The sequence below is a fragment of the Nelumbo nucifera genome, chromosome 1 (genome assembly GCF_055504915.1).
Source record: "Nelumbo nucifera cultivar China Antique chromosome 1, China Antique-T2T, whole genome shotgun sequence".
NCBI classification, from domain to species: domain Eukaryota; kingdom Viridiplantae; phylum Streptophyta; class Magnoliopsida; order Proteales; family Nelumbonaceae; genus Nelumbo; species Nelumbo nucifera.
Window position 1 is genome coordinate 132826532 of NC_142649.1, and position 12075 is coordinate 132838606.

At 36.1% G+C, this 12075-nt stretch overlaps 1 protein-coding gene across 1 annotated transcript; it reads left to right on the forward strand.

The window, feature by feature from the left end:
• Positions 1–6736: 6736 nt before the first annotated feature.
• On the forward strand, positions 6737–9857 carry LOC104608216 (beta-glucuronosyltransferase GlcAT14B). The gene is made up of 5 exons (XM_010274133.3): positions 6737–6981; positions 7488–8199; positions 8357–8432; positions 8517–8632; positions 9095–9857. Exons 2-5 carry the CDS (start codon positions 7626–7628, stop codon positions 9592–9594), a joined length of 1266 nt encoding a protein of 421 aa, XP_010272435.1. The 5' UTR covers positions 6737–6981; positions 7488–7625; the 3' UTR covers positions 9595–9857.
• The last annotated feature ends 2218 nt before the right edge of the window (positions 9858–12075 follow it).

Genomic DNA, 12075 nt, shown 5'->3' on the forward strand with positions numbered 1-12075 from the left:
TGAAGCACTGCAACAGTGCAACAAAAAGCCAGTTGCCCTCAGAAGACCTGCCATCAAATGAAAACCAACGTGATTCTCCGGTCCACCACCTTCTGTGCTTCATCAGTGTACTTATACCGAATAAATGCAAACATAAACAAAGCACATTTTAGCATAAACAAGAGGAAATTTTTGGCACTTTAATGAAGGATTCATTGCAAGAAAAAAGATATAAAGAGCAGAGAAGTTCCAAGAACCCTTCGATCTCTTGGGATGAAGATGTCAACGACCTTTCCATACTTGTCAAAAAGAGGAAAAGATCATCTGCAATGGTTCCTGGTGAAGCAAAATTGAACATAAGTATTTACTGAAAGTAATGTTGAGCACAAAAAGAGAAGAATAGGTGTCTCTAATATCTGGAGGACCAGATCTCCCAAAATGAGACATCGTTTTGACTTCTGAGCTGACGAACAAGAGCGCGGGATTAGGGTTAGGTTTTGAGGTGGAAACTAGAAAGTTCAATACGGACTGCAATTTAGCCTTCTTCAATAATAAAAAATAGATAAATGAAGAGAGAGGCAGAGGAAACGGAGAGAAGAGTTGAGGGTTGTTGTAGAGAAATGCAACACCTCTAAATCTTGCATTCAGTGGAGGGAAGAGGCGGGAGATCGACAGGGAGAATGGGAAGAAAGATCTGGAAGAAGAAAAGAGAGGATAAGTGGTCCAAAAGGAGGGATACAAAAAACTAGAGACACACATCTTTTATACAATTAAAATACCTTTTTGCATGTGTGAAGCGTGGGCACGTGAATCAACTATAGATTAAAAAATACAAATCTTTTTTCTCAATTTCTTGGTCATATGGGGGTTAGGCTTGGGCTCAAGATCTAGGCCTAATAGTCCAGTCATGCTTAAACTTGGACTTGAATATGTACGATTGATATAAAGGCAAAGGTCGCATCCCGACGTGAACTATGAATAGGTTTAATCCTAACCCCAGGAGTGGAGCCAAGGGGACCCAAGGAAGCCATGGCCCCCCATTCCACTTACATTTTGGCCCCCATCATAAATATTGGGCTCACACCTACCTATTAATAGCCCTAAATATAGGAATGTCAACAAGTTGGGTCTGGGTCAGAACCAGTTAGAACTAGAACTGACCCAACATGAAATGTTGAGGACCTGGATCTAGACCTGGACCCGGTAGGGTCTGTAATTTTTGGATGAGAACTGAATCGACCGATTCTCGAGACAATCGGGTCTGACCTGGTAGACTCGATTATAGTAAATAAAAACAAATATTTATGTATGATATATATATTATATGTAATTTATTTATTTAATATATATATATATATTCCAAACTGGTAGTAATTGGTACCCTATATTAGGACCCAGAAATCGACTCGTTGGTTCCAATTCCCAAAACTAGAACTGGCCCAATCGGTTCAGATCCATCGGGGCTGTCGGGTCGGACCTATCCATTGACAACCCTACCTAAATATTGGGCTCAAGGGGAGAGAATAATTTGTTAGTAAATAATTTAGTAAAATAAATACATAAATTAATGTTTATTAAAATCTTTCTCATAATGTCAAATCTATTTTATTTTATTGATTTATAAATAATTTATTTAATTTTATTATATAAATAAATGCTTAGATAATAAATAAAAGTTGAGAAAAAGAATAGGAGGAGAGAGAATTAAGCATGAGAGAATAGGGATGACATTTTATTTTGTAGGATGGCATAATAGTAAATGATTATGTATGGCATTCTTGTAATTTTCAAATATCATAGAGGCATTATTATAAAGAGAGTAAATGTGTTTTATATATGGCATTCCTGTAATTTTTGAATGCCTTATAAAGAGAGTCAATTAAATTGGAAGGTTTATCTTATATGTGGTAATCGTATAATTTTTGAATACTATGAAGGCAATTACAAGTTGGAGGTTTATCTTATATGTGGTAATTATATAACTTTTGAATAACATAAGGTCAATTACAAGTGAATCACATAAAGGGATTTGTCTTTATGTGGCATTTTTGTAATTTCTAAAAAAAAACAAAAAAAAAATACTGAGCTTTTCTTCGTACACATTTCATATATATATATATATATATATATATATATTATATATATATATATATTATATATATATAAAGAGAGAGAGATGAACAATAGAAGTATAGCAATGTCATATAGAATTTTCTTTATTCCTTTCGTGTGTGTATTGTTACTTCGTGGGAGTTAGTTGGGACACTGTGGGTAGTCCAATAAAAGGTTGTGTATTCAACCAGAATTATATGAGTCAAACACCATTCACAAGAGTTGTAGAAACTAGAAAGTTGACTAAGACAATAAAGCTAATTCAATAGACGTGTGCAAGTGAAATGGTTAAGGTGAGATTTGAAAACAAATAAATAAAAGAAATGAGTTGATAATGTCTACTGGTTTCTCACCGGCTAGCTATCCAATATTTGACTCCCATGAACCACTCAGCTGAGTTTTCCATCTATGCTCTTCTATAATGATTATATTTACTAGCTTGCTATACAAACAAACAAATAAAGAGGACATATAACAACCAGAATGGCCTTGGTATAACAACAATAAGACGTCATCGTAGGGGCATTCTACTACAACGTGAATTCTTTTTCTTGTTGTCGGTTTTTAAAAATAAATCAAAACCTAAATTCTTTCTTAAAATAAAAAAAAAAAACATTAAGAATATGTTCTTGGTTGTGGTTATGTTTTCTATTTTCAAAACTGAAATCAAAAACATGTTTTTATCTGATTATTCAACATCCTGTTCCATAAATTATATAATTTTTATACTAAAATATTTGTTTAGTTTCAAAAACCAATATTTTGTTGGTTTTTTGAAACAAACCCAACTTGTTTTTTCCCTTTGAAAACAAAAACAAAGTTTAAGAACATATTTTTGTTTTTTTTTTTGCTGATGTGGCGATTCTGAAAACAAAAGCGCACCCCCTTAATCTGCCACCTCATCCCACCACGACCCTCCATTAGATGGTGCAATATATGGCTGTTGTCATGCCTGGAGGAAAGACACAGAAGGAACCTGACAAATTAAATCATGGCCTAGAAAGGATTCTGGTGTTTAAATCAAGATCCTGGTTTTGATAAAACCCATTGGTCTGTGATAGAATCAGGCGATTTTAAGCAAACCATGCAATATTTCATAGACCTGGGTGCTTTTTATGGAATCGTCTAGATATGATAGTTTTATATTTACAACACGATCTAATGAGTATGTTGCTAAAGAAAGGATTACGATTTAAGATGAAGTTTAGAAAACTAAAAGAACTAATTTTTCAGTACTTCATTTGTATTATTATTGGCCCCTAGCATGAATTACTTGTGCTAGTCGTCATTTGTACTCTGTGTACTAAAAAGTATAAAAGAAATCAATCAAATCATCTATAATCTATTGTTGTTAAGCAAATGAGCTTCATGTGTTCAATGGGTGCATGATCATTTTGGGTCCAATTTGTGGGCTTGTGGGTCCAAGTCCAAACTACTAGTTAATTTTTTTGGTACGATCTGGATCTTGGGTTCCATTCATTGCATATATAGATAGAATTATCTGCCATTCAACTTGGCTAATATTCTTTGCTTATTAGGTCAATTGCATTTGGAAGTTTTAGATTTTAAGTATTAATTTACTTCTAAAACGCTATAAATTTTAGGGTGTGAAGCAAGTTTAGGCAAACCTCAGCTACATTAAGATAAAGATGAAGTATATTTATTTAAGGGATAAGAGATAGGAACATTCAAGAGTATCAGGGAAGAAGATGAAAGAACAAAAAAAAATAATGTCAATTGGGTCTATGAGTAGCCAAATATATCTGCAGCCCACTGATTTCTTGCCAAACATTTGTTAACATAGAATAAGAAAATATAAATAAAGTCTCACTAAAGAGCTGAAATATTGTTTAATTAACTTCCATTTAATTTCTAACTTCAACTCTTCCCAGAAGAAATACAATGAATCTCTAAGCTTGAATCTAAAGTTATTGTCAATCCATTCAACTTCAAGTTGGTTTCAAACCACGTAAAGGCAGGTTTTCCATGTTGTGTCCCGATGATTATTCCTGTATGCACTTTGTAACTAAACCACTAATCCATTGACTAGGTCTAGCGTATAGGATTTGGCCCTTATGGTAGTTAAAATCGCATCACTGAAAAAAAAATAAAGGTACCTTTTTTCTTTAAAAAAAATAAAATAAAATAAATGCTATAGGTTAAGGTTGGTTGCCACTTACCTTGCAGGTTGGAAATATATTGATTTTTTCTGATGTGGCTATAGTTTTTGTTTTGATAAACCAAACCAATCATGTAGCCAAACACCCCTTAATTTTTTAAACACAACATCTGGATATTAGGTAAATATTGTGTTTCTGGTCTCATATTGGGTCCCCCAATCAGGTCTGCATGTAATTATCACAAACTCTTTTATCTATGAATAATAATAATAATAATAAAGAAAATTAGTTTTTGATATTAAGCAAACGACCATAAATAAATTAAATATAGATTATGGTCTTTGATTTCAAATTTTAGAAATTGTATGTTGCAAATAAATAAACAAATTACCATATGAGAGCTTTTTTATTTATTATTTTTCTTTTTTCTTTTTTGCTTACTTGTTGATAAAGGATCTATTATTAAAAATGAAAAAAAAACTAACAATAAAAAAAATAAAACAAATTTCCAATTGTAAGCCCCATGAATATGGCAGTGAGAGTCAGCTCTAAAGGTCAAAAAAGGGATGGGTTGGAGAAGATGGAAGTGGCTGGACCCCATAGTTTCCTACGGTATATTTGTAATTTAAACCGGGTCTGTGTTGGCTTTGATGTCTATGCTGTTCCACCAATATTTTCATTTGGTTGTGAAGATAATGGAAACCTTCTCTCTCTCATACACACTCTTGGAAAACTCTTGAAGAAAATGATCCCGTTATGGCCAAGGGAAATTTTATGATGCCAAAAAGACACGATACCCAAAGAATTCTGATCAGTGAAAATTCATCCATAAATTAATTTTGGTAAATATCACCTGATTGGTTAATATAGGTTGATTGATCACAAGTTTTTCAGACATCAATAATGTCTTTCGGGTATCATAATGAAGCCCTGTGGCCAAATATCAGATATATGTATTATTGCACTGCATTATGTATGGAGTTTTCATAAAATGGTACCAAACGGTCCAGATTGAATTGAGTAGTTGTGCTGTTTTGTCTTAAAAACTTGATAACATCATTAAATCAAAGGGACCCACCTCACCCAATCAAACGCTGAGCTGTAATCTATCCTGATCTCAACACGTGAATGGCAAGATGCCTGGTGGGTCCAAATCTTTCCTTATTTGCTCTTTCTCCATGCTATACACTTGCATAAAAACAACCATATTCTTTATATATATTACAGATAACTAATTGACGGAGGCGAATTGACAAGAGGAGGATATTGATCAAAAAAAAAAGAAAAATTGATAAGAGGAGGATGAATGAAGTTGACAAGGAAAGCATCAACGTGTACACGTGGTGGTGAGCACTGTTTTTAAAATTGAACCGGATCGGATGGTTGGACCGAAAAAATCAGAAATCGGTCACCTATTCGGTTTCGTTTTCTTCTAAAACTGTTTTTTTCCTCAAAATTGTTGATTTTGATCAACAAACGTTGAATCTACTGATTAACCGTTCAAACAGTTTTGACCATTTTTCAAATTTTTATTTTTTTTGTCAGAACAAGTCAGCTGTTCGGGTCAAATAATCAAACCCTTGACTGGTTCGATCACCGGTTCGTTTTTAAAAACCATGCTGATGAGACGATTTCGATTTTGGAGTTTGGTGTGTTGTCTCATCTCCATCCACGTGTCAAAAAAAATCGTATGAATCACGATTACTGCACGTGTCATCAGTATTCCACTTCAAGTTATCAAATAGGACCTTTCAGCCTATCAGTAGTATTCCCTTCATTCAAGCTCTTGGATCTTGCGCCCTTCATTCTTGCAATCAACGTTGTGCACTCTTAGGTAAAATGCATGTACCGATGTACATGTCAGCTTTGGACTTGCACACGTGTGGATCCAGATTCTAACAAACAAGTGGGGACATGTATGTTGACGAACCAGGTATCCATTACTTGGCCACGTGGCTAGTTTTTTTTTCTTGTTTCCACTCCTTTTAGAAAGGCGAAAATGCTCTTTCTATGGTGGATCGACCTTGTTGAGAGGATCTTAAACATCTATAGGCTACGCGGCATGAACATCCACCGTTCGGGCCCTTTTGAAAGCAAATAAGTTGCCACGTGGAAGGTTCCAACTCTCTTAGACTTCTCTTGACGACACACACAGTCACACACAACAAAACAACCCAAGATGGTATGGTACGTCAACGAAACTGTAGATCCGATGGTCCCTACCGAAATAGTGAAGTCATAACCTTTACGTGTGCGCATACAACAAGACCAAACTAGCAAGAATTCAGTCAAACGATACACAACAGCAACTTCTTATAAGCCGTTGGATTGGAGCATCAGTGTCAAAATAAGTTGGTCGACTGATCGTGTGGATGATAAAAATCCGGTAGTATGCTAAAAGATCAAAGCAGATTTAGTTGTAGACAGATATCGCTGGGTCAATCAAGTTCCGAGACCGGTGCTCTCTCCGAATAAACTAAAAACAAGTAGAACGTGAAGATGAAAGAGAAGGCAAGAAACGCACAAGGGACGTCTGCAAATTGGGCTTCGTTCCTCGTTCCCATTTATTTAATCAAATCGTTAAAGAAACTCCAATTGTATATATTTTCTTGCTCGGAGGAATCGATTTATTAAGAGCGGAAGCGGTGAAGGTTCTACCACAGACACAGACAGGAGAACATCTATTCGTACATGTCCTGATTCTCTCTCTCTCTCTCTCCGAGGACGTGCTACAAACTGCGTTCTCCTACTCCTCATGCATCACCCTCAAGTTCTGTATATAGAGAATTTCTTTTCAACTGTTTCTTGTTTGATTCATAAATAATTAAATATGGCTCCATCGTTCTTGTTTAATTCTTCTCTTTCCTGTGTTGTTTCTGGGTTCAATTCTTTTTTGTTCTATTGTGAAAAAATATTGACGTTATTTATTGAATTACGGTTATAATTTGATGATTTATAATTTTTGGGTTTCTTCTATTTGTTTAAAATTTCCTTCGGATTTGCATGCTTGCCACCATAATTAGATTTCGTCGTGTATCTGAAGTGTTTGGTTTGTTTGGATTATTCTTTGTTCCTAAAAGTTGGATTTGTATCCGCTCATTCATAGAAAGCCTTCAACTGTCTTAGTGTTTGTGTTAGTTCTTTTAGGAATTACATTTTTGTTTTTGTTTTTTTTTTTACTTCTTCTGTTTCATCATCTTCCGTGGCTGCTTAAAGGTTTCATCTTCCTTTACCAATGGGGTCTAACCTTTACTTTTTCTGGGTTTGGTGCATCAGGTAAACTAAACTGTGATCAATGCAACTACGATGACCTGAATTTGGCGGTGGATTTGATCTATACTTTGGGAGAAGCTTGAGGTGTCAGCTCAGCAGTTAATTAACAGAATTGAGCAGAGCACATAATATGGTTTTGTAATGGGAACCCATAACGCAGAGAAGAAATGGGTGTTCCCGCTTGTTGTGACCTCTCTAATTTTCATCTTCCTCATCGCTACATCCTTCAACATGGGTCTTATATCTTCATTACACAAAATCAACTCATTCTTCTCCATCCTTCCATTGCGCATCTCTTTAAACCAAACAGAGCCTATTTATTTTGAATCAAAGCTTTCACAATTAGCACCCCCACCTGCTGCCCCTCCTATTCCTCGGCTAGCTTACCTTGTCTCTGGATCAAAAGGTGATTTGGAGAAGCTCTGGAGGACGCTCCGTGCATTGTATCACCCATTGAACCTGTACATTGTTCATATGGACTTGGAGGCACCGGCTGCAGAAAGATTGGAGCTGGCTTCTCGCGTGGAAAATGATACAGTTTTTGCAAAAGTTGGGAATGTTCGCATGATTACGAAAGCTAATATGGTTACTTACAGAGGACCCACGATGGTTGCTAATACTCTTCACGCCTGTGCCATTCTTCTCAAGGAAAATAAGGAATGGGATTGGTTCATAAACCTCAGTGCTTCAGATTATCCTCTTGTAACACAGGATGGTTTGTTTTTTTATCCTCTTTTTTCCTGAATTCAGTCCTTTTAGTTATCATCTATATGCATGCAAGCTCATTATTTTATTGGGTGATGGATGAGAAAATATTTCGATTCAAGCATCTTTAGGTGTTCTTGCAAGTGATCAGATTTGTTGGGATGCAGATATTCTGCACACATTTTCTACTTTGGACAGAAACCTGAATTTCATAGAGCATACAAGTCAGCTAGGGTGGAAAGAGTGAGTTTAGTTTCTTGTTGTTCACTTTCTTCCTCAATTAAGATTTAAGAAGTGATTAACTTTGCATTTGGTTGTGATGCGCAGGGAACATAGAGCAATGCCATTGATTTTTGATCCTGGACTCTACATGTCAACAAAGTCAGATGTTTTCTGGGCTTCTGAAAAGAGATCACTTCCAACAACATTCAAGCTATTCACTGGTTAGCCTCCTTTCCCCTGCCTATCTTGTGGTAATCAGCTACAAATTCATTGACATTTGAGCAATTCAGCATTCTCTGCCCCACACAGATTGTCCAAAGCCAAGAATTATTGCCTTTTCTTTCTCAACTATAACTGGTAACAATGAGTCAGTGTGTCCCATAGCATTATTCCTATATAAGTTTTACCCAAGCTTGGGTTCATGGATTTTCCACAATTCGAGTATCTTTATTTTATTAGGTCAAGTATCAGGTGAGGGGTATTTAGTTGCAATATAAGGAGGGAACCTAAGAGTAGCCCCAGTCTGTGATAAAATGTCAGAAAGTATTAAGCAAGCCAAGATAGCTAATGGTATAGAAACTTACCAGGCACAATCTGCTGAGTGAAAGATCAATGAAATGGCTGTCAAGGAGCTGTAATTTAAAATGTTGTACTCATACAGTTCACCTCTATTGTTGGTTCAGGATCAGCATGGATGGTTCTATCGCGTTCATTTGTACAGTACTGCATATGGGGCTGGGATAATTTGCCAAGAATCCTCCTCATGTACTACACCAACTTCATCTCTTCTCCTGAAGGGTACTTCCAAACAGTCATCTGCAATGTGCCAGAGTTTGCAAATACTACTGTCAACCATGATATGCACTACATAGCATGGGACATTCCCCCAAAACAGCATCCTCTCACCCTTGATGTTAACCACACAAGCAAGATGATTGAAAGCAATGCCCCCTTTGCTAGAAAATTCAAACAAGATGACCCTGTCTTGGATAAGATTGATGTCGAACTCCTTGGCCGGAAAAACACAAGCTTCACGCCTGGTGGTTGGTGCTCCGGCAACCCTCCTTGCTCCGAGGTGGGTGATCCATACCATCTTAAACCAGGACCAGGTTCAGACAGGCTTGCAGATCTCATGGTTAGGTTAGTTTTGTCCCCTCAGTTTGCTCAAAACCAGTGTAAATAGAGAATGTAGAAACAATTGTAATTGCAGTTGGCCAGATTCACCATCCACCAATTGTTAATTGTAATCAACTGAAGAGCTTCCAATGATGGCCAATTCTTCCTGATCTGTCATGTGGTGAGAAACTTATAGCTATAATGAACCCATGACATATATTGTGAGGCCTTAGGTTGTTGCCCCAGCAAATATTCATCTACCAATATCCATAAATACTTTGTTTTTCAGGATTAATCAGTGATGAAGAAAAAGCACCAGAAATTCAGATAGTCTCTCTCTGGATTTAAGATCCGTGTACCCTTCATTATTAATTTCCTGTATTGTTCATCATGGCATCAGTTTTCCTAGATCGATTTCTAATGGTGCCAGAGGATCCAATACATTGATGTCTTAACTAAGAATCAGTTATCCATGGTTTGGAAGATTGCAGTGGATTTGCTACTGTATGGAATCCTTAACTAAGAATCCTTTTTAGTATAAGGATGAGAGTCAAGAGACGTGTTAATAACATCCTTGATCATTACATAGTTGCTTTGGCCCCTTTGGTCTACAACTAGCGGTAGCAAATGGGCGGTAGCAATCTAACCCGCCAACCCATTGACCTAGTTATATAAAATTAAATTTGTTGGGTTCAACCCAAACCCACTTTAACCCAATCCAACCCATCCAAACCCATTAGTCTTATATTTATGTACTTAAAACAAAAAACTAACTCCCTCTTGACAAATAAGTTGGTTATAGCTTGGTGGGAATAATATTTGTTATTTATATAAGTGATGAAGGTTCAAATCTCATTACATGCATATTATATTTACACAAGTGGTGAAGCCATCTAACTATGTTCGGGTTTTACCGAACCACTTAGATTCAAACTGGTTAGACCAATTTGAACTATCTAATTGGATTGTCTTCGAGCTAATCACATCAAGAGTGGTTGAACCGTTTAGATCCATATCAATCCAATCAAACCAGACCAAACTGGTTCAATTAATGGCAGATTGACTTGGACCAGCCCATATCAGGTTTGTACACAGGTTTGGGACCAAACCGATTGGCCTGAAGCGGGTCAAGAGAAGTAAATCGGACTGGTTTGGATTCAGGTCGGTTGTGCAGGTACAAAGCTAGACTGGACGACCCAAACTGGGCAAAGCAAGTGGAGTAGATTTTGGGTTCGGATCGGACAACCCCGTTTCGGATTCGAATCGATCTGGATCAGTCTGTCCTAGGTCGGGTTCAGACTAGGCTGACCGACCCAAGGTGATCGAGCCTATTCATATTTAGACCAAGTTGAGCACTTGAGCTAGTATGGACTCGGGTCAAATTGATTTGGATTTATGTCGATTTGGATGAAGTGTGTTGATTCGAGACAACTAATTTTAGTCAACAATTAATAGAAAAATAATGCATTAATTATAAATTATTTCATTCAAATGAAGAAAATTTAAAAAAATGGCTAAAGAATTAATACTTATGTCTTTAATGGTTAACCCAATGATTATCCACAACCCAACCCAACCCATTTAAATTGATCCAATGGGTGATCATCCCATTTTCAACCCACCAAATAAATGAGTGGATTAAGTGGGTTGGGCGGGTTGGGTGGATTCAGCGGGTTGCATGAAAGATTGCCACCCCTGTCTACAACTATTAGCTTCCCTGAAATCCAACTGAATACTTTTGATGATCATGTTGTAAGTTGTAACCTGAATTTGTGCAGAGCTGCAAAAGCCCAAAGCCACTTTGCAAATTTACTAATGTTGAGGCATCGATTTGTGATGATTTTGGTTATATAATGCTCACAAAGTCATGGAAATTTTTCTTTAACTTCTAATTGTGGGGAAAAACACCAATTAGTTGAACTACTAATATGCTAAAGTTATGTATGTTGAATGTATGCATAATTTCAAGTTATGGAACATGTAAAAGCTAGATGCTATAGAGAAAGGTCCAAATCGAAATGATTAATCAAGAATATATAGAAGCTTGAAATCATTCTATAATTCAAAAAGAATTTAATAAATATTGTACACAAGGAATACCCTCAACTGCTATTGTTTATTCTTCTCTTTCCATCAACAGGTACATAGAAAGTGACCCAATTTTCTAAATTCAAGTTCTCCTCAAATTATATTAATTCCCTATTCATTAGTGAATGCAACACACAATTGAAATAACTAAATAACCGTAAAGCTCTTCAACAAGTTCATAAAATTCTAATATGTGCTCTCACATAATCAAGTAGAAAACTTAAATACATCCTTGTTAAAAATATATAAAGGTCATGTTTGGTTTGCTGTTCTAGGCCTCATTCTTCAATTCTTGTTCATTTTGGGCAAGAATTGGTTAGAATGAGCAATATTAGAGAGTTTGGTTATAAAATTATTGACATGAACCTCATTCCTTTCAAAATGAAAAATAAGCACATAGCACAAAAATTGAGGTAGCTTGTAGCATGAAAAATAATCATGCCCCATCTTTTTCATTTTC

Bases quoted from the DNA above. Each gene is read 5' to 3' on its own strand.
- LOC104608216 (XM_010274133.3), top strand. From the start codon at position 7,626: ATGGGAACCCATAACGCAGAGAAGAAATGGGTGTTCCCGCTTGTTGTG. The intron at 8,200-8,356 runs GTTTGTTTTTTT...GTTGGGATGCAG, and splicing joins TCCTCTTGTAACACAGGATG to ATATTCTGCACACATTTTCT. The intron at 8,433-8,516 runs GTGAGTTTAGTT...TGTGATGCGCAG, and splicing joins AGTCAGCTAGGGTGGAAAGA to GGAACATAGAGCAATGCCAT.